The following is a 23503-nucleotide window of genomic DNA, read 5'->3' as shown; positions in this document are numbered from 1 at the left end:
AGCCTGTTGGCCACTTAATTATGTAGTCAGCAGTGTCTCTACAGTAAATATAACATCAAGGATTCAGTTGAATCTTACAACGGCTTTGACTTCAAGCTTAGGAAACAGCACTCTTAAGTAAAAACACATTTTTATTTCTTTCTTTCTTTATTATATTTTAAAGAGACTAAGGGAAAGTCTGATCCCAAGATTAGTGGTTTCAAATTGTGCTTTCTGGGGACATAGGCGTTTCATCATGGAACTCCACATTCCTGTTCTCTCATTCCCATTTTATTTAGAGCAGCTCTACATTTATTTCTCTTATAGATTAGGTTTGCATTTTAAAATTTGGTGTTTGAACAGAGTTCTTTAGCTTAAAAAGGTTTGAAACCATTGACTTACAGCAGTGGTCTCCAAATTTTCAGGGGAAAATATGAAGACTTTTATTTATATATTTTTGTGCCTTAAAATTTCAACTTTTATGAATAATTTATAAGGTCAATAATATGTTAGAAAGGTAACATATATAACTTATAAACAAACAGTTGTGGTTATCACATTCATATTTTACTGATGGGTTACATTAAAAGTGAGCTGAGCTAGAAGAATGAAAAGACAGTAACTTTTAAGATAATTTTTAATGAATATTATTTCACAGAGTTTAGCCTTCAAAACTACTTGGTTTGCTGAAGATTTTAAAGTTTTATTCTCTGGTTAATACCTGGCTAGCTTTTATTTTGTGTTGTCATCTAAAGGCACTAGCATGTTCTTTTAGTCAGGTGAATGGAAGTCCAAACTTTGTTTTTGTAGTACTAAATTGTCATACCATATATTAGATGTACTTGAGATTTTTCTTAGTGTCTTGACATACTTTATCTCCTTTAAATTTTGAAACATCCATGTGAGGCATGGCAGGCAAGTGCATAGTTTTTATTTTCCTTTACAGATAAAGAAAGCCATGTAAGAAAGTAGAAGGGCTCTAGAACAACGTTCTTCTGCTTCTCTTCCTTTTTCTTTAGCTTTTGTGCCTCTTATCACTGCCCTGTAAATACCTTCCTAAAACATGGATCTAGGGTTGCAGGTGCAAAGACTCAAAGTAAAAGATACGTGTCAAGGATTTGGTAAAAATAAGCATGGTTAGATGAAAGGAAGAAGACGTTGAATTTTGAGTGAAAATGTTAAATGCTCAGGCATCAGATGGTAAAAACTTTTCTTCTCGTTGGCAAATTCCTGTTGATTATCAGTGGCTCCCTAAAGACATGAGCTGAGAAGAATTATGGTCATACAAAGTCTCGATGGGGAAAAAAAAATGCCTTGAAGTCTGCTCTGGGTGACCTTTTGCTGACCAGGAAGTATGATTCTCTCCAGAATATAATAAATATGGCATCATCATAGTATTTGGAAGAGTCATAGAGAGCATTATGTAGTTCGGTGCTGGTAAGTGAAGCTCAGAAAGGTGTTTTGTCTTTTTATATCATGATAACTTCTGCAAATAGATCTAAGTTCTTGACTTGAAGCTCAGTCCTTTGAAAGTCCTTTAAAAGTCTAATATGGTAATACTAGAAAAAATTGGGCTTGGAGAAAACTAAATGTGAAAAAAATCAAGAGGAATAATTTATTAAGACTATGTTCTGTGACTAGAACTAATCTTTTTTCCCCCCTCACCTTGTAGGCAAGGATTTATTCAACAAGAAACAAGTCATTAAACATCAGCAATTAAAAGGTTAACCTTAAAATTAAAAAATCCAGTTTATCAAATTCCATCATCTTTTTTGACACTCAAGAAAGGAGGTTTGATTTTTGTTTGATAAGGCAATACATGTCTCTCAGAATAATAATGTGATGAGTTCTCAGTAAGTGCACATTCATGTGGTACACGCAGGGAACAAGGAGAAAATAAGACTGTATTCATCTTTAAGAACTGGAATAGTGATTTGTGGATTGAATAGTCTTCATTGGATCAGTCTTTCATTTATACTTTCTGATTTCCTGGCTATCATACTTTTTCTTTTTAAATTTGTCTCCTTCATAGAGCTACCTATTAAATACTTAGGTACTCTGAACAGGTGGATACTGGTCATGAGGAGCTTTTTAATATACAGCCCCTTTGTTCACATTAGTCAGTTTGCTATATTTTGATTTCCTTATGTGTAGTGGAGACATTCTTAAGCTTGTAAGAATGAAGCCTGCTTTGAAGCATTGTGGATGGCAAGTCTTGTACCACTCTGGTTATAAATAGTCCTTTATACTTAAGAGATTTAAAAATTCTGTACCTACCACTTTTTTTTTTTTTTTTTTTTTGGTCTCCCTGTCCTAGTCCTGAGTCTTGGCTTATCACATTATTTTTTATTTTTATTTTTTATTTTTTTAAATAAATTTATTTTTTATTGGTGTTCAGTTTGCCAACATATAGAATAACACCCAGTGCTCATCCCATCAAGTGCCCAAGTGCCCCCCCTCAGTGCCCGTCACCCAGTCACCCCCACCCCCCGCCCACCTCCCTTTCCACCACCCCTAGTTCGTTTCCCAGAGTTAGGAGTCTCTCATGTTCTGTCTCCCTCCCTGATATTTCCCACTCATACTAAAATTGGAACGATACAGAGAAGATGACATTCTTTATTTTTTAAATGGCCTTCCTTTCTTTCACCTACTACATATATTCCTCTTTTTGTCTTTAAGGCCATTTCAGCTTTCATATTCAGGTGTCTATTTTTTCCCCAGGTCTTTCCAGTTAAGAATAAAGTGCTGGTTCATACAAAACTTCTTGCAGAAAAATATCACATGCTTTTTTCTGTTCTTAATCTTCACTGGATTTAAAATTTGTGATAAGCATATCTTTCTGTGGGCTCTTAATTATTATTGAACTGCCTATCATAAAGCGATTACAGCTTAATTATGTTACTATTCTAGATGATGTTCAAAGGGAATTATATCTATAGCTGTGGGCTCTCCACTGGAAGTTTGTAATCCAAGGCAGAGCTGGACACGAATGAAAAAATGGGAGTAGTGCATGAGTGGGCAAGTAAGGGCATGTCCTTTTTTAAGGGTGAAGAGCAAGTATATATAGGTAAGAGGGGAGGTAGGCTAAATAAATGAGGGACTTCTCCACTGTGTAAGAACTAAGGAGGTTGAAAATTCTACAGTCTAAGAAATCCCTTCAGAGAAGGTAAACTTGTTGGAGCTCTATGATAATCAAATTCTTAGTATACTGCAGAATCCAGCAGATATTTTTTCTTTGTCATATTTACTTCATACCATCTTTTATTTCTCTCAATTAGGAAGCTTAAATTACTATTTGGGCCTGACAATTTTTCATATAGATAGTTGTCTTCTGTATTTCCTGTTTATTCAGTACAGTGATCATGGAATGGAAAAGAGACAGGAATAGGCATCTGTGATTATAAGGTACTTAAAGAGTAAAATACTAATATGAAATATCAAAGAGGGGAATTAGTTGGAAAATGAAAGTGTGAAGTCCTGTCCACTGAGGCCTCTGCTGGCTAAGATTCTAGACTGAGTTATTAAAGGCATGATTTGTGAGCCATCTAGAATGTGAGCACCAAAATCCCAATGGTTTTATTACTCAGGGGTAATAAAATAATAATAATAATAATAATAATAATAATAATAATAATGCCTCTCAAACTCTGTGCTGCCAGGGCCTCTAATATATGTCTCAAGAACATAGGACAAATACAGTGTTTTTAAACTCCAGTAAAGCATTTGACAAGTTTGTGGGGAGACATCATTGACAACATGGATAAACATAGACTGGTATCTAGTTAATACAGTTGTGCAGCTTAATGAATACAAAATATCTCAAATTATTGAAGACCTTGTTTTATAAGAGAGTCAGGCACCACAGTACCCTATTTCTTGTTCAAAGTGGGTAGATCGAGGGGTGATCATGAGAGTTCTCTTTGGTTTTGAAAAGTGGCTTTTTGGAAGTGGTAGTAGAATGGACTTTCTGTCAGTTTCTTAAAAGTGTCTCAGAATTAAGAATTAGGAGTAAACTACCAGGTGGCCTTCACTCAGCATCAAAAAGAACCCTGTAACCGAGATGAAGTGGACGACTTCAGGGAGCTGGTAATATCTGAACAAGCCGGACATTCCAGTAATTGAATGTTATTTTGAACAGGGTATCTCAAACTTTGTTTTTCCTGGGGATCTTGTGAAAATGCAGATTCTGATTCAGAAAGTCTGCATGGAGCCTGAGGTTCTGAATTTTAATGCAAGCTTTCAGGTGCTGCTCATCTGTGGACCATGCCACAGAGTAGTCAGACTTGTAAGAAGATTTCAGGATTGGAAAGTTGATAATACATATGTAATAACTGCAATGACTTCCTGATTGGGTTGTAGACATTTTACATGTGTTTATCTTACTTAGTTCTAACAGAAAATTTCAAGGTAGGTGGTACATATCTTTATGGTTGAAGAAATTGAGACACAGGGAGCTTAAATAGCTTGCTCAAGGTTTTAAAAGTGATGTAACGAATTATTTTATTTTATTTTTAATATATTTTTAAATTTTTGCTTTAATTGCACGTAGTTAACACAGTGTTATATTACCTTCAGGTGTAGAATATGGTAATTCAACACTTTAGTTCATTACCTGGTGCTCCTCACAATAAGAATAATTGGTGTAACTGGAATTTCAACTTAACACTAAAACCCTGGCTAGGTGTATCATTTTTATGAGATTCTATGATTTTCATGAAACTGATTCTCCCCCATCAAAATTGTTTTTAATTGTAGGAATTTGCCCTATTTCTTACAACTTGAGCATGGGGATAAAACACCAACATCATTACCAAATTTGTTGTATGGGTTTGATGTTAAACATTAAAACATACTGTCCACTAAGTTTTTAAAATTACTTTATATATATAAAATTATTTTGTATATATATATGTTGAAAAATACTGGCAAATATTAAAAAGTCCTTCATAATTCTATTATCCAAACATAATGATTATTACCATTTTGAATTTCTGTGATAACATGCTCACCCTTGTACAACCAAAGAATTGAGACTGTGTTGTTTATAATGAGGATCATTTTTTTTCTTCCACTAAGCACAACTTGAATAATGACAAACACAACACTCTTCCTAGTTTACCCTCCCCTAATTTTCTTCTAACCACCAGCAACACCAGCATCCTCTCCTAGGCTGCAGTCTCCTTTTCCTGTTCCTTGCTTCTCCCAGCCACAGTTGCCAAACTCTGCTGCTGGTTTCTTTGTAATCTCTCTTCAATTTAGCCCTGTTTTTTCACATTCTGGCCCAGCTTTTTCTTACTAGATTAAGGACTGGTAAATCACCATGTCATTCTTAAATGTATTCTCTTTTTCATTAGTTGATTCCTCTGGCTGCACCTAAAACCTTTTGTCTTCTCTTCTCACATCTTTTCAGTGACTTCTGATGAAAGAAGCATGAATATTTGTAGAATTTAGGCTAAAGCCAGTGAAGCATCTTCCCCTATCAGCCTTTGTTTTTGATCAGATCTTTTTCTGTCTTCTTGTCCATTGCCAGATAGGATATGAAGTTGCATGCTTCCTTTACTAAAGTGTTGTATGTAGGATTTCATACCTGCGTATATACTTAGTTCATTTTAATGAGTGATTCTATCTTGCTCTACCTTATTAAAGCTATTTGGTGTGATCATTAAAACATTATGTACCAAATTAAAAATGATTGGAGAAGTGTCTTGAAATTTGCAGATATTTAAATTGCTTTCTTTTGTCTCCAGTTTTTTTTTTTTTTTTTGTTTGAGTACATGTTTCATCTACGTACCATGACCTGTGGTTCCTGGCTAGGGCTTCTTTTCTCACTGGATCCATACAGACTGAGTAATATAATATTACAGTTTTATTCCTATCCTTTGACAGAAAAAAGGTGGCTAGAACTCTTTTGTGGCTTCTGTAAGAATTTTTGTTTTTAATACTAGTGGAGAAAATGGCTGTGGATGAAATTGGGAGGAATAATAATACACATCAAAGAGTTATTTCCTAGAATTATGTATGCAATCTCTTTGGTAGGCAAAGAAAATGTACCTTTATCAGTGGATCTTTGGGAATTTCAAAGATTTAAGTGAATAAGAATTTAAGAAATTATAATAAGAAATTAAGATTTAGGAATTAAGGTTGCCTTGTTCACTTAGCATGAATGTGGGTGTATAACCTTGTTTTGTTAAGGACAGTAAGACCATGGTAAAGGGAACCTTATGGATTATTACAGAAACTAGGATTTGACTCCAGAGCAGACTGACATAAAGGCCATGACTGAAATCATTATTGTTCTAAAAATTTTACAAATGAGGATTATAAATTCCTTGTGTTTGATGTAACAGTGGAATTTTTAACTCCTAAATGGTATTTTCGTATCACATGAAGCATATATACTGTGTGGTGTGGACATTGAATAAGATTATTGATTATGATGATTGGGTAAGAATTATTTAATTCCTTGGAACCTTCATTTCCTGGTCAAATATGACCTAAAACTTATCCCTTTATATACTCTTCAGTTTCATTTTTTCTTAATCTCTGGTTCTCACTGACTAATATTAAAGATATACTTTGGGAGAATTTGGAGTCTCAGAGATTCTCTCTCTTTTTGTATTTTGGTAGTTTAATAATGCTAAGTTAATGATGTTTCTGAGAATTGATAGCTTTAGAGATGCAACTGGGATGAGGAAGTAGCTTCATGAAGGTTGTGTATACCACTATTTAGGCGATTATGGAGAGTGAGAAAGCTTGGGTTTGAATCTCTGCTCTTCAACTGTGTTGGCAGGTTTTATTACCTCATTTTCACTTTCCTCATCTGTAAATAATTATAATTCCCATTTCATATAAGGGAGTTCTGAGAATTAAAGGAAAGAATGTTTATAAAGGGTTTAGCACAGTGCCTGACACAATAAACAGTCAACAAAGAAAAGGTAACAAAAACAAAATACAGTTTCAAGCATACTCTAAAAATCTTAGGAGTTATGTTAATTACATATATTTCTTAAAATACATAAAAATCTTAATTAAATATATTTGAAGTTTAAAATATTAAGTTTTTAGAATAGATTAATTATATACTGGAATAGCTATTTGAACCTAAAAGAAAAAATATTCATATTTTTGGTTGTATTCATCTTACTAAATTATCTATGCTCTTGACTTTCTCTTTCTTATTAGTAATTGCTTGTAGGACATGTCCTCATTGACGAATATCTACACTAGAAGAAAGGGAAGAAAAGTAACTGAAATTTTAGTGTTTTCTTTCTTGTGAATAGCTTTACAAATGTTTAGGGGAGAAACAATTTGGAAATGTACATATTTTGTATATACATCTTGCCTTTAGTTTATCTCTGGGGTTAAAAGTTGGCTCTCTATTGGCTCCCAAACTTGGCTAAGTTACTTGTAGAGCTTTGTTTAAAAAAAAAAAAAATTCCCAAGCCCCTCTTGTCTCTCCTTCCTTCCCAAGACCTATTCCTCAGGTGATTCTGTTGATCAGTCTGATGTGGGTGCCACTGGGCTGTAGCAAGTAGTGTATACACTATGGGCCCTTTAAGGGAGCATACTCGCTCAGTCCTTTTTTTTTTGAAAGCATTATTGTCAAGTAATAAGGCCACTGAGTTTCCTAGAAAGGTATGTATGGCAAATAAAAGTCTCTTTTTAAGAAAATTTGTCAACTATGCCATGTCTAAACTGAAATTACTCCTTATGATGTGATTGTTTTTTAAATGTTTGTTTACATTTAAGTTCCAGTGGATTCTTCTTTATAAAGAAAACTATAAATCAGGCTGTTAAACATATATTCTAATTTTTAATATTCTTATATTACCATATTTCTATGTTTTATGATATCCTCCCTTAGAATATGTCTCATGAAATGGTTGATACTTGTTTGCCTTCCCTGCAGGACCTGGGCCTAGGGTGAGGCAAGCCAAGTGTCTAGGGTATAACATTTAAGGAGGCACTCATTTTTCAGGGTTGTGCACAACCTCCTTAAACATTTGCCCAAGATGCCTGCTTGCCTCACTCTAGTCCCAACCCTGCTCCAGAGAGTAGGCTGCATATAAATTATTTTAATTTTGGTTTAGCATAATCACATGCATGCTTGGATGTTTTATAAAAAACTAATGACAAAATGAAAATAATGTAGCCAAACCCAAATTTATATTACCCGGAAGAAAAGTTAGCTATTTGAAAAAAGATAACATTATCATTTTATTCTTGCATGTTCAGTAATTGTCAGAGCTTCAGAAATTGCAGTTCAGTAGAATCTTGTCTCACACTGAACTGTGCTTGGTGGTTTTATCTACTGGCAGCTACCTGAAATCTATCATATGTTTCTTAATTTGATGTATAGTATATTCAGCTCTTAAACTTATGGATATCATTGAAGTAATAAGCAGTGACTCGAGTTATACTACATTTTTATTAATAATTTTAGAATTCTTTGAGAATTTGCCTTTGATTTTTCTTTTTTTTTGGAGTACTACATCTGGAAATGCTCAAAAGTTGTTTGCCTTTTTAAGAGAACAGTTTGCAGTGAAAGTATAACTTCTTTAGAGGTGAGGTTCAAGTTAACGAATGATGGACTATAATATGAGGAAGCATAATATTGTGAATTATTATTTGGCAAACGTAACTAATGCAGGCATTAGCTGCTGAAGCCATTAATAAAGTACCACTTGTAGAAAGCTAGAGAGATAGGTAACACAGAACTTTCTCTGTAAACTCTCAGAATGTAAACTAGAGTACAACTTAGTTTATTCAATAAGGACGGAATTCTTTAAGTTTGATATGTTTGTAGGTTCAATGATTAATGTGTAGCTAGAATATGAAAATGACTATTTAGAGTCCGCTAAAATTTGTAGATGTGACATCATTGTCAAGTCAGGCATTTTATTCCTTAAAGTTAGAATTTATTTAAATGTACCTTTTTTCCAAAATAAATTTTTATTTCTACTTACAGTGGTGCCAAAGTAAGTTTTCCTACATAGAATTATTTAATATTTAGATCTGTTGATACTGTTTTAAAAAAACATAAACCCATAACAACTAAGGGTGGAGGAGTATCTAGATTTGTTTTTAGCTTTCTTTTTCATGGTTTCTCAGAAGTGTGTCATATTATAAATACATTCAAAATGTTTTGCTCTGAGGATATGTAGCATTCCTATAAAGGTTAAATCAATAAAAATGATTTGGACACATTCCTAAGCATGGCTAGAACAGGTAGTCCGTTGTTTTAGGTACCCTTGAGTTCCTGGAGCAGATCATTATGGCGTAGCAAAAGAACTTACTAAAAGTTGCTTTCTATGTGTAGATGCATCAGCTTAAAAAATAGTAAGAAGATTTTCTGGCCTTCTAGAAATGAATATTTTTAAAGTAGCCCTGTGTATATTGATTTAACGATGTGTTTTACACTCAGTTAAAGTTGTGAAGCCTTTTTTTTTTTTCTTCGAATGCTGAAGATACACCATAATTGATAAGGAAGAGGTATGTACAGGAAAAAATGAAATGGGCAAGCCTTTCCGGCCAGTTTACAATAAATGGGACTGTTATGATTAAAGAAAATGTCAAACAGTGTAATTGCAATATTAAGGATTAGATGTGATTTATTTTTATTTTTAAAAATTTTTAATTTTTTTTAGTTTTGCCAGTTTAGAAGAAAATTCTGTAGTCACTGGGATGTTATCTGTTCATTTGAACAGTTCAAAAGTCAAATGTGTATTTAAAAGCATTAACTTAAGCATGTATTTAAAAAAGCATATGTATTTCTCTTGTGATTAGGGTTGGCTTTTTAATATGTTACTCTTGCTAGGTAGAATATTATTTCATCCGTATGTTTGCTGTTTTCTTGTTCATTTAATATGTTTGAGTATGTAAGTTTACTTTAAGTTTATATATAAGTTTTCAGATCACATTTTCACAGCCAGTTTTCAAAAAATATATTTGTTAGCTTATAATAATATGATGATGTATAGTTTCCTTTAAAACCGCTTTGAGGGTATTAGATATTTTTTGGATAATGGAAATGCAATGAATTGATCATGTATTTGGCTGATTAAGATTTAAATCAAGGTGGCAAATTTAAGTTACATATGTTAATATAGTTTCATTGTAGAAAATCTTATTTTGTACTTGTAATATATAATTACTTTGTAAATAAATATTTGATGAAAAATATTTTAACGTTATTTATTGGAGCACATGATTTTATTTCATAGCCAAGAAAATGGTTTGAACATCTCAGTAAAATTTTTTTACGTATAGAATAAATGTATAAATATAAAGTGGTTTAATCATTTACTAATTATTTATAATTTGGCAATTTAAGCCAAGTATTTCACTCTTGTAAAAAAAAAGTTATTTAAATGTTTCTTAATATATTCTGATTTGTCATTATCTTTATAAAAATAAGTTATGAAAATAAAAATAAGCCTAATCTGTATATGGCCCAGTTTTCTTTCTGGATTCTGTGAATGGTAATTAAAAAAAAATGTCTTTATATGTTTTTCTCTGGTCCTATTGGTACACTAAAATATTCTGCAATGTGCTTGTGCTTTTTATAAAGGAAGTGTACTGTTAAATTTTTATTACTAAATCAAGAATGGTATTCTTCTGGCAGTACTGGTTGACCCTATCTAGCTTAGATAATGACAGTTTTAAAATTAGGTGGATGCTAGTGGCAAAATGTTTTGAAAACGTAGGTTTTCCTGCTAAGATAAAGAGACTGAAAGAGACAGGGAGGGAGGTAAGGGGGGTATTGGAGAGAGAGAGCAAGAACATAGTGTATTGCGTTTAGTTTTAACAACTTGGGGAATGTAAAGAATTCTGTGTGAACACTGAAGTTTTAATAATATGAAAAAAAGGAGTTTCTATTATGGAGAGGAGGAGGATTTAATGATCAAAGGTTTGGATTATTTTAACTTTTATGTTTATATTGCTTTACGAAGGTACTATATATGGTTCATTGTATAAGTACTATCTGCTTTATGGATTATCTTCTTAAATATTTTCATTTTGTACTGAAGAAGAGCAGTAGCATTTTTTCTGCATTTTTATCAAAAACTGAATTACTTTAAAAGCTTTACAGATTTCATGAGAGGTTAATAAAAATTAATCCTACTGGATTACCTTTTTTAACCAGTTATCTTGCCTAATGTTAGGATATTATTGTCGTAATGGAAGTTTTGTCTTATATTGTCCTAATTTTCTTATATTGTCCGATATTTTCTTATATTGTTCTAATATTTCAAATTGGGTGATAAGAGTCTTTAGTATGAAATGCTTATATACTTTTATAGTATCCATGTTATGGTAAACATACTGACGATATAATGTAGGTTATTAACTTAAAGAGTTTTCTTTCTATACTGTGTATAACATAGTAATATACCATAATAATAGTGCAGATTTCTATAATGTGGTAGGATTTTATGAAATTGAGAATTCACTTTTCTTAAATAGGTTATCTTTGAACTATATTTACAAAAAAAATCTTGTAGTAAAATTATTAATTAAAGGGAATCTCTGCCCTGTATCTTTTGGATACATATATGTCCATTTTCTAGGACCAAGTTACACTAATACAGTAAAACCAGTAGATTAAAATATTAATTATAAAATATAGCACTTTTTTATCTTTATAGCTTTGCAGTGAATTCACTTTGCCTAGATAATTATTTTAAGTAATTTTTAATCATTTGATAGAAATAATGATACCTTTCCACTTAAAGATTAATCTGGAAATCTGAAGTTTAGATTGTGAAGTTCAGTAGAGAAATTTAAAAGTAGAATTAATTATGGTTACTGCTGAAACAAAATAAGTAAAAATGAGAATGCCTAATTTATTTACCCAGGTTAAATATGCAGTGAGTAAATATATAGAAAATATACCTGTTTATCTCCAAGCCAGACTTGTTCTTTGAGAGAATGTCTGTAAATAGGTATCTGTTAACAGATTAGTTCATTCATATTTACCTTTGTGAACTAATAATTTGCTTAACTGATAATAAGTGTTTAGTTATTTTAAGTTTATAACTGAAAAGTAATGTCCTTAGGTCTTACAAGTGTAGTTTTGGTTATTTTTATCTTGAATTTCCCAATAGCTTGGGATGTCTTCTTGCTGTTAATGGTTTTACAGTTTGACATTTCTTTGTTAGTATATATGGGAGAAGGATTTGGTTAGCTCTCACAAAAGAACTACAAACAATAGGTTAGTTAAATAATTTACAATTTTTTTTTCTTTGTTTACAATCATTATCTTCCGTAGTCACTTATGTGGATACATTTGTATGCACATGCAAATGCGTATAGTATTAAAATTTTGAGCGGACTAATAATTGAAAGAGATTTAAGTTATATATTTCGTTTCTGTATAAAAATATGTCCATGTTCATACAAAGTTCTGTGGAATACCACAACATCATTATTCTCATTTTTCCAAAGAGACTGTGTATATATTGGTTCTTAAAACCTTATTGATGATCGTTAATTGTGATTTGGCTAGCATTTTTTTCCTTTATTATTATTTTACTATTACTTTTTGCTTATACTGAACCACAAAATGGATTTAATTGTAAGACATCTGCCTATAAGGAATACGTAAACCATCACTTGGCATACTCATGGTTCATATAAATTTTAGAGGAACCAATAAATGTGTAAATTTTTGAGTTTTAAACTTAGTCTTTTATGTAATTGTTGATGGCATAATGATTTTAGTAGCTACTATAGATGTAAAAAAAAGTTAAATGAAAGGTAAAGTAAAATTCATTTATTTGATTTTGTGGTAAAAATTATTTGCCTGGCACAGGATATTTAGCTGTGCCTTGTTAAGAATGTCATCTCTCTAGTGTAACTCACATGTAATTTCTTAAGGGATGGCAATAGAAATAGTGTAGATAACAGCATTTAAGCTAATTGCCACACTAATCTTAAATACATGTCTGAGAATAATGTTAACTTGGCAGATTTTCTTGGCAGATTTATTATATTATCAATATAATAATTTTAAAGTATCTTAAATGCTACTAAAAATGCATTTACGTAATGTATCTATATGGTGCAGAATTGCTTCTGGGCAATTGATTTAAAAAATGAAAAGCACCAATCAAGATTAACATTTATCCTCTTTTTACTAGAACCAAAATCACATTTGTTATGATTTTTGGTCCTTAAATATATATTTGATGTTGAATTTGTGAGTATTAACAAGAATATAGTGTATTGATAGGTGTTGTGTTAATAAATGATTTTTTTTTTTCACTGCAAATATCAAATGCTTTGTAGCAATTAGCCTTTAAAGGACTCTTAATTCTACAGCTAATTTTATTTGGGAATTGTTTTATATATACTGGTAAATGATGAGGTTTTTATTTTCTAGTCAAATAAAGCGTATTTATGAAAAGAATGCTTTAGAGTTAACATCCTGTTTGAACAATAACAACAAACACCTGAAATGTTTGAGATGGTCTTACTTAACATCCATCCTTCTACTACTACCGTTCCAAACCTTGAATCCTAGGTTCTTAAAAAAATATTATAAAGGGGAGAAAATTCCTAAGAATTCAACGTAAGGTGAAGATACTACATATGTAGTAATAAAAGAACATTTAATCTCAGTTTTTTTGTACAGATCTTTAAAAAGTTACGTGAGAATGTGTATAGCCTGTTTTTATATGTTTGCTGTTGAGTGGACAAAAGCTTGTGGTCAACTGTGGTGACAATTGTAAGGAAATTCCCTTTGAGTAAGGTATAGAATTTCCCCATTATTTTTTCAGTTTTAACACATTAATCAAAACACATATCCACTGAATTCCATAATCTTTGAAATGGCAGTATATTGTACTAAGGTGTATATTTTAATTATATGAGACTTCCTTTTCTAAATATTTGTTTTAAAATAGTAAACATTTTAGATTTCATGAGGATTTTCCTTATACTTGAGGCAGCTTAGAATATTTTGCTCTTTAGAAAATACTGACTATTGGAGTTTATTGTTATTAGTGGAGTTCAGGGACAGATTTTTTTTTTTTTTTTGTAGTTTTTTTCACTGGAATTCCTTGGTATAAAAGTAAAAAATAATGCATTCAGGTAACCTGTTGGGATGTGTCTGCCTAAATTAGCATTGGTTTTACTAGCACCCGTTTAATAATAAGTCTTGAATGCTAAATGACTAGAAAAAATAGTTATGCTTTGTTACATTTACAATTTTGTTATTTGCAAATAACAAAATTTCCTTTCTGCAAATAATAATTTTTGTCTATTTGACCATATGTGTAATGTTTTTAAAGAGACATTCTAGAGGTAGGTTGTTCCAGCAAAACCTCTATGTTAAAGTCTTTTGTTAGGTAATAGCATTTGCAATCTTACTGCTTTTGAGGAGCTTTTGCATGACCTCACTATTGACTTAGAGTTGTCACATTTTAGTCTCCTGGAACAAGGGTTAGAACAGCATGGAAGGTTGATATTTGTGTGCTTTGGACAGGAATTTGAGATGTTACCCTGTTTGCCATCAGTTTTGGAGTAGGTACGGGTGCATCATTAATCATAGGAAATGCAAAAATAAATAATCCAGTCCCATTGGATTTTTTTATATGAATACTTACCTTTTCCCTTTTTTGTATATACAGTTGAGGTATTTAGGTAACCCCTAACCTTTAGCTTCAACAAAGAAGTACAGTATAAAAATATTACCACAGTTTTCATGTGAGCAGCTCTAGAGAGGGAAAAAAAAAAGCCCTCTAGATGGATATTTGTTGAAAAAAAAGTTGTGATACAGAATGTCTTAACTCAGCCCCAATACAGTACTTGAAGACCACCAGTGTATAAAATTGAAAGCACATGAGTTTTGAAGCACTAGAAAAGGTTTGTAATTGATTAGCGCTGCTTGAAAGTATTGAAGTACAGTGAGTTTTGATTTGTGAATGGTTCTATTCAATAAAGATTAATTCTGTGTGTTTGATAAAATCTTAGTGCCTTCAATGAGTTAGTTTTTTCCTCCCTCTGCAGTTTATTTAACCATCAAATATTTCAGTGTTCTTTTAACAAACTGGAACATTTCTATCTTACTGAATTTAACTTTAGCATGACTGATTTAAACAAGTCAAACTATCAGTGATTAGTTAGAAGGGTGTAATTGAATAGATTAATTTTTATTCTTTTAGAATAACTAAAATGTATCATAATGTTATCATGTATATTTCATGCCTTCCTCATGATTGTGATCTGGAGACTGTCCTGAGATTCATACAGGCTAACAAAATATTTTTCTGTGATTTCTTTTAAATCTTTTGCATTTTAAAATATTTTTAAAATTTAAACATAAGTATTTAACAGTTTTTCATGTAAAGTTAGGGTTATTATAATTTAAAATAATTTATGAGTCTTTGGGAATTATATTGGCGCTTTTAACTTAATATATGTTGGAGTGCTCTTCTGTGTATGTTCTTGACTTTTAAATTGTCTCCCTGGCTTTTCGTATTTAGCTGTTAGAAGCAAGTTATAACGCTTTGACATTATTAGATCTTGTAACTATAAGGTTACTGATATATGGACCAGAGCTATTATTTTGGAATCAGTGTTTATACATCATGTTCAGTTACTATGGTCAGTTACAAAAGCTTTATGTAGAAATTTAATCAGCTGGTATATTGTCATAAATAAGTTCTTCATTGTAAGATACTCCAGGAGTCAGATATGTTATTTTCAACAGACTTTATTTATTATAAATAATGGATAGATTTTGAATAATGAGATTGAAAGTTCTTGTTTAATTCAAGATAAATCGTTGCTGAGAGAGCAAGGACACTGAAAATCTTTGTCTCTGTCTCTGTCTTTCTCACACACACACTTTTCACTCAGTGAGGTGAGCCAATTGGTCAGCGTGTGTTTTGTGCCTCATCTAGGAAAAGTCCAAATTACAGAAAAGTTATTTTACAACATTGGGGCACACACTTTTGATTTTTCATTAGGTTGTTTTGATTATCATTTATAAGAATTTAAGGCCCAAAGTGAGGTTTTAGACTTCAAATAGATTATGGGCTGGGGAAATGTTTGTAGTGTGATGACAACCTATACATAATGTTCACTACACACTTATAATTAGTTTGGTACAGTGGGTTCATCGTTTTCCAGGTGCTGAAATACTATTTGGGGGTGGGAGAGGCTAACCCCTACTCTTTAGAAGAGGAAGAATTAATTATGATGTCTAAAAATATATGACCTACGATAGATGATCTTTATCTATTTAGTTTACTATTATGCCTCATTTAGATACTTGGTCAGGTTTTGGAAACTACTGTAGAAATAGTTATTAAGGATGTCACGGAAATATTAGACCTCTCATAAGACAGGATAAAGAGCATTTTAACATATTTGTGACAGTATTAATGTCTTTGCTTCTAATGCTGAAGTACTCTTTGAAACTTGTGTTGCTCCCCATCTGGTTAGAAAAATGTATTTTTTTTTTCAAATAGTAATATTGTGAAAGAATAAGTTAACTGCTTGACATGCCTGTTTCAAGTTATTCCTTCATATAGCAATAGTTTTAACTATTTTTTTCCTTATCTCGTGTAGGAACAGCAAAAGTTACCATGTGTAAGCTGTAACTATAATAGGGACTGTAATGCAGCCTAGTTGTATATATGTTCTCCTTCCTTAATGGAGAAATTTTTAGAGTAATGTTTATTATCTACCATTACGTTTCAAAAAAATAATCTGTGATTATTATATCGTATGTGTTGTAACTGAGGGGGCCCACTTCCAACTACTGAGGGAGTCACTACAGCAATTTTACATTTTTTGGGGTAAAATACAAACTGCATTTCCTTACCTTTTTAAGAGAAACCATTTTTCTCCTTCAGGTTTAATTATTTCTCTTTGACCTAAACTAAGACTGATCCTCTGGTAGCCAGTTAAAATGTGTGAAGTAGGAGGAGTAAAGGAAACTCCAATCGTTAGTTGTAAGTTATAAAGCAAAGTTAATGCAGGTATACACAGCAAAAGGATTTATTTTAAAGGATAAAGGAAAATTTTATAAACTTGCCTTGTAGTTGGGACATGTTGGACGTCATAAAGAAAATCTTGTAAGTGTTTAGATATTTTACTATAATACTATGTCAGCTGATGAATATTGAAGTAGTTTACTTTTGTGTATCAACACTAATTTGAAATTGAATATTAAGGGACTATTTTATGCCTGTTTTCTTTCAAAGTTCAGCATGATTTAATAGGTATGGCTTTTAAAAATCATGCAGGGTATCCTTACGTAGTTTTATTTTTCATGAGACTAAATGGTATTCATTTTGGTAGGTCCAAGAATATGATTAAAAGAACGCTAGACATTTCAACATTTGCCGTGTGTTTACAACAAGTTTTCCATGTGGATAATAATGTGTAGATGTAAAATTAAAATTATGTAGAAAAATATAATTATATTTAAGTTTTTGGAGACTTCTGTGAACTTCTTAGTATCATGGATGTCCTGAGTAACTATAAAGAGCTTTCAAAAATGGCTTTTACATGCTTATAGTTTTGTATATGAATATATGCTTGAATTATATAAAGTTGTTTAGAAACAAACTTGCGCACTTATGATGCAGTTTAAAAGTACAAATAGATTTCTTTTAGTTGAGCTGGGTAAAATGTTAACTGTGCTGCAGGTTTATTTCTGCAGTAGAGCATAATGGTAGAGCATAATGTCGAGATAATTCTGTGGTCTGTTATTTTGTAAAATTGCTTCCTTTTTGAAGTTTGCTCAAATATAGGGAGCTGCCAGGGTGAATACTTCATAATACTTTGATTAATTTAGTGTCTCATTTTATTGCAGTGAGGGTTAAATGAGAATATTAAACTTTCCTTTACTGTTCTTTAACTGCCTGATTTCTACAGCTCTAGAAAACATTTTGACTAATGTGAGATAATGTAATTTTTTCTATTTCAAGTCATTACTCTGAGAAGTAGATAAGTTACAGATGCCAAATGCAAATATGTACAGCAATTTCATTTTTCAGTTTTTAGTGCAACAAAATAGCAGTATTATCATAACCTTTAGTATCATACAACGTTAGCCAGAAAAGCTAGCAGTTTATCCAAGAAACATACCTTTTTGTTTAACAGGTTCATCTCTCATAGTATTTTAAAATATGATAACACTTACCCCAAAAGAAGTTTTGCTGACATGGTGTCACTGTGCTGAAGAGGCTGTTTGATGCCATAGTCCCTCCTTTTTTTTCCAGATAGAACTTGTACCCTCTGTTGTAAATTCTGCTTGCAGCCTTAAACTGAAAATACAAACCATACCCAAACCTTGTTTTAGTTTTACAGTATGCCTGGAGTACATAGACTTTATATTTATTTTTTTCTGTCAAGAAATTATGTAGCTGGTAACATGTGAAAAGCAAGGAAACAAAACAAAAAGAGAATGAGCAAATATTTGAAGGACCTACTATTACTGCATAGACTGTGGTTAGAGAGCACTCACTGACTCTGTTGGTCTCGGTGGCTGGTAGTGACCTGCGGAGATTAACCATTTAAAAACCAGAGACTTCTTGCTGTCCTCCTGGAGAAAGTTTGCACCGCACTTGTGGTTCTGTGGTTGTTTGTGAGGCGAATGAAGCATTCACACAATCCAAAAAAGCAAAAGCTTTAAAACTCCTTTTTTTTGCAAGCACTATTACTGGAGAGACAGAATCATGTGGTTTGTGACCTCACAGTACTCAAAGTAAAGTGGGACTGCCTACCACTGTGGCTTTTCCCCCCTTGCTCTTGCTCTCTCTCTTTCACTGTCTCTCTCTCTCTCTTTCTCTCTGACAAAAGGCTTGTGGTAAGGCCCTTCCTGGCATCCAGAAGGATATAGCTTTTTAATTTTTGTGACTCATGAGGATTTGGATAGAATACAAATGCTGAAGGAGCCCAAACTCCTGTAAGGTTAAGCATTTGTAGAACAGAACTCTGCAGTTAAGGTTTTCCTTTCTATTCCCTGACCCCCATATTTTTTTTTTTTTTGCCTCCTTTTATTTAGTTCATTATTGTGTCTGTGGAAAAGAACAAAATTGGCTCAAGAGGCTGTGTGAAATTCTGAACAACAGTGATGATTTACAATAATTTACATCTTTGGATTGTATCACATTCTGGGGTCTGCTTCATATTTGCTGGGTGATTTGAGTCCTTCTGTTTTTCTTTTTCTTGTCTTCTTAAACTTGTGAATCTGTAAGTCATTGTAAAAAAGTTTACCTTTCTTAAGGTCTGGTTGCAAACTGCTTGCTGGGCTTGACTGTAATTGGCTGTCATGAAAGTGTTAGTCTGGAGATTCCTTTACAAATACTAAATCATGTCTGTCTGGTTAATGTATGATCAATATTAGATGCTGGCTCCTACAATAAAGATTGAATGTAATAGTATCTTTTGTATTGTGTATATGTTTATCTCATGACCAGTTTGAGGATCTGATAAAAAGTGAATGGTAAGAATTTTGATACACTTTGTTGGATGAATCTTAGTTTTTTTTTTTTATGCTTGTAATTTTGATTTTTCAAGGGAATGAATTTATCCTATATAATTCTTTAAATAATTTATTTGGATGTTAACTTTAACAGAGCCTTTGATAGCAAATCTTACACATCTATAAAGTAAAATTCTTATGTTATAACTTAGAATGTTCAATGTTACTGGCTTTATAAGCTCAGAATAGAGTGGGTTAACAGAAGCTGTAGTTTTTGTTTATAATGGAAGCTTTGAAATAAATTACAAAATGCTGTGTGTAGTAAGGAATAATGCACACAGACAGAGTATGTAGTCGTCTCGATTTGCTAATTCTGATTCAGAAGAAAATTGGAAACATCTTTGGGAAACTATCTCCTTTTTTGCCCCTTTGGACATGTATGTATAGAACTCATTTTCTTATTAGGATGATTATATATCATAGGCAGAGAATTTCATATTTATGAATAGAGCTTCCTGTTTTCATCAGTTGGGAGCGATGGGGTATTTTTCAACAAAAATTATAAAGCCGAACAGAACAATTTTCTAGGCTTTTTTTCTTTTTTCTTTTTTCTTTTTTTGCCATTTATCCACGCCACTCTGAATTTGCATGTTAGACTTCTTCCTAGTGTGATAGTAACAAGGAGTGGCGTGAAGTAAATGACTGGGAGTGTGGGCGGAGACCGTGAATTACAAAACATTATTTGGGGTGTATAATGGGGTTGGGGCTAGAAAACACTGAGGGTGGTGTTACAGCCAAAATATTCCCACTTCTGGTCTTCCTAGCAGAGTTTATTATCTGCTTTTGGTTTTTATTAGATAAAGATAAATGTACAAACACGTTCATAAGTTTCTTTACAAAAACTTCATGTGCCCAAAATATACTGGGGAGACATGAAAATGACTTCAATCCTTTATTATCCCAACCCTAGAACTTTTTCATAATAAACTTTTACTGATAGAAAACCAAAAATATATTTTAGTGTTTTATTTTCAATACAGATTTATTATGCCTCGTGGTGTGTATAAACAGGTTTTACATTGAAAAGTAAAAGCTTTCATTGAATGTGCAAGCTATTCAGTTATTCTCTTTCATAAATAAGGTGTACCAGTGTGATCTGTATTTTGAATTAATTTCCAGAGTAAATTAAAGGAGAGATTTGTCCGTATAATTTGTGGAGTTTCCAAACATAGTGCCATATGCACATACAATAGCAGAATCAGGTCATTGAAAAAATTTAGGTAGCTGTTGTAGTGTGTGTTTGGTAAGTAGATGCTCTTCTTTTAGAACGAACTTTTAGTTTCTGCAGAAGGATTCTTTGACATCTCACAACCCAAAGTTTTTGCTAAATATTTGCCCCTTAAACTTTTTTTTTTTGTTGTTGTTAAGTGTACTTTGGGCCCTACAAATTGACTTACATGTATTTAAATAATTTTTAACATCTGTGTATCCCTTAACTACTTGTTATCTTTTTGCAGGTAACTGTCCTACACATAATTTTTTGGTCAGGATCATTACTCTTATTGCATAAGAATTTAATAGATATTGTTGATTATGCACTTTGTTATCCTATGAGGTCCATTGAATTCTGGCAGGAGAAAAGGAAGTTGTGTGCTTTAAAGTCGGTATACTTATTACCCACACATATATGTATATTTTTTCTAAATTGTAAATATGTCGTCTTTGGAGCAAGTGTTACTTTGTGTTAAAAATTTTAAAACAGCAGTGATAACTGGTACACAATTGATAATTGACAGTTTGTTTCATTAGAAATAATACTCGCTGTATGTGATGAAGAGACTGACTCAGATAAGTTACTGCAAGTAAAGCTTTTCATTATGGATTTATACTATGCTTAAAATTAGAAATGAAAACCATAGATCTCAAAACTCCATCCTTTTTGGGTATATGTTAGTATTTGCTCTGTTGAAGGAAGTAACAAGTTTAGGTCGGCTGTATAAATTACGTACTTTCATGCCGTGGAAATGAAATATAGCTTTGAACTTGAAATTAGTTTCAGAAAGTAAAGCAATTATCTTGCTTCCCCATTACCTTGTATTTAATAAATTTGTCAACATGAGTTGAACTTTTTATATTTATACTGCAAAAAGTGTTTTAAATGAGACATGTATCTTCATGGTTATTTTTGAATTATTTTTTATTTTCTGAGCTAATTATCCTATTTGAATACAATAGTTTTATTAGTATCAATCTTGTGCTCATTTCTGTTGGTGTGTGTGGTTTCTTGGGGGGATTGTTTTAAACTTCCATTTACTACTCTTCTATTTTTCTTGTAATTGAAAACAATAGGAGCAAACAGTTTGATGTAGGGATTTTGTAAATTACAGAAATCCTGATTTAGCTTAAAATGTTCTCACTGATTGTGTGGTTTTAGTAAGGAACTTTCTTAATCTCTTGTTTCAACTTGGTTTGTGATCATTTTTTTGGACAGTTTTTTTTTGGATATGATATATAGCTGTTTAACTTTACATAGCATTTATTTGGCCTTATATTAATGATTTGAAATATTTTTATATTTGTAAGATATGTATAATTTTACTAATGCTTTAGATTATGATTATGAGAGATTAGTTCTACTTCATTTTAATAGGGTATATGTTCATATATACAACTACATGCATGTATTTGGTTTTGTGTGTTTGTACAGGGTGTTATTTTGTGGTACTTTATGTAATGAGAATATTTTTTCTGTTTTTTTTTCCTTCTCAGTTTGTTTTAATTAAATTATGTAAAAATCCAGAGCAACACCATGTCCATAATTGTTCGAACAACTTCATTTGGTTAGTAGATAGCAGCTATCTGTTTAAATGTAAAATTATGTGGAAATTGGATGCCCAAAGAGAAAATACTAAACTTTCTCCTTCTCTCTCTGTCCTCCCTCACTTTTCCCTTTCTTTCCTCCTTCTTTCCTCCAGGCTTTGTTTTTGGTTTCTCTTTCTCTGTTTTGACATTTCTGTAAAGTCTCAAAGTAGATTCTTATGGTTCTAGTAGGAGTTACTGACATTAATCTTCATTAATGACTACCTGGTGGCTTTGAAGCCTCTAACATTCAAGGCAAGTCATTGTTCTATACTGATACAGTACACCTCATTTGTTGGATGTATTGGCATCTGATTAGAGATTTTGTTTTCTTAATAGTTTTTAATTCCTTCCTCTATGTTACTTTATTTGTAACACATTGTTTCACATGACCTTTAACACTTTATGAGTATTACTTTGTCCTTTTAAAGGACAGAGTGATCTGTAATATATTAGTGTAGTTGTATAAATAATTCATATTTCTTATAATTATTAGAACAATTCATCTTCTAGTGCTGTCATTTTTCTAAGAAGAAAAAAAGGCGAGAACTTGCAGAAAATAAGGGAAATATGCTCATATGACAGCTGAGGATGTGGCTAGGCTAAAGCAGGAAACTACTACCCACAATGCAATGTTACATATACTACCACTTAATAAAAATTTATATCAAATATGCTACTGACAAAACCAAAGAAAAATAATATCCCAACTATAGTAGTTAATGTACTAAATATATCTAGGGAAAAGTGAAACTAATCTCTTTGGAACCTTTGTACTTGGAGAATATAGTAAATTAAACCGTAGGACATCATATAATACATTGGAGCACTGTGATAACTTGGCCTTTGTGCAGTAAGACTTGATTGTAGGTGAAACTGTCTTATGAGAACCTTTTTGGTATTAACTTTCCTGAAAAAGGCACAAAAGGACACTCTCTTTTTCAATTGAGTTGTTGCAGTATTAAAAAGGGTTAAAGGACATTATGATCTAGTTGGAAAAGTAAGTTAATTATGAGATATACTTGTCATGAGAATTTAAACTTTTTACCTAACCAGGTGTATTTCTTTATTTCTTTATATATATATATATATATATATATATATATATATATATATATATATATATAAGTTGTTTTTTATTGCCAAGTTTGAATTAGGGCTTAAGTTGAGGCTTCAGTTTCCACTGAGGTATTTTTCTTTTCAAAGTAATTGTTTTTCTTG

At 31.9% G+C, this 23503-nt stretch overlaps 2 protein-coding genes across 18 annotated transcripts in view; one reads left to right on the top strand and one right to left on the bottom strand.

Annotated features, from left to right (window-relative positions):
* Positions 1–18683, bottom strand: part of RUNX2 (RUNX family transcription factor 2) — a 326346-nt gene extending 307663 nt beyond the window's left edge. For 3 of the 12 annotated variants that reach the window (XR_005367770.1, XM_038554223.1, XM_038554220.1), the window contains exons 1-2: positions 18464–18682; positions 18140–18263 (exon numbers count right to left, since the gene is read on the bottom strand). Coding sequence is in view for 10 of the 12 variants with exons in the window: in XM_038554223.1 (XP_038410151.1) it covers positions 18140–18263; positions 18464–18601 (262 nt within the window). In the remaining 2 variants the exon portion in view is untranslated. Of the gene's footprint in view, positions 1–18139; positions 18264–18428 lie in introns of all 12 variants that reach the window. The other 9 variants (XR_005367771.1, XM_038554222.1, XM_038554221.1 and 6 more) reach the window with 7 other exon arrangements.
* The window catches only part of SUPT3H (SPT3 homolog, SAGA and STAGA complex component), a 530131-nt gene that overhangs the window by 37493 nt on the left and 469135 nt on the right, over positions 1–23503 (top strand). Inside the window, exons 1-2 of one of the 6 annotated variants that reach the window (XM_038554228.1) lie at positions 22193–22263; positions 22399–22537. The exons of the other annotated variants lie outside the window; for them this stretch is intronic. The gene's annotated coding sequence lies outside the window, so the exon portion shown is untranslated. Of the gene's footprint in view, positions 1–22192; positions 22264–22398; positions 22538–23503 lie in introns of those variants that run through there. 6 annotated transcript variants of the gene reach the window in all.

Source organism: Canis lupus, chromosome 12, assembly GCF_011100685.1.
Source record: "Canis lupus familiaris isolate Mischka breed German Shepherd chromosome 12, alternate assembly UU_Cfam_GSD_1.0, whole genome shotgun sequence".
NCBI lineage: Eukaryota > Metazoa > Chordata > Mammalia > Carnivora > Canidae > Canis > Canis lupus.
This window is presented reverse-complemented; position numbering and strand designations above follow the sequence as displayed.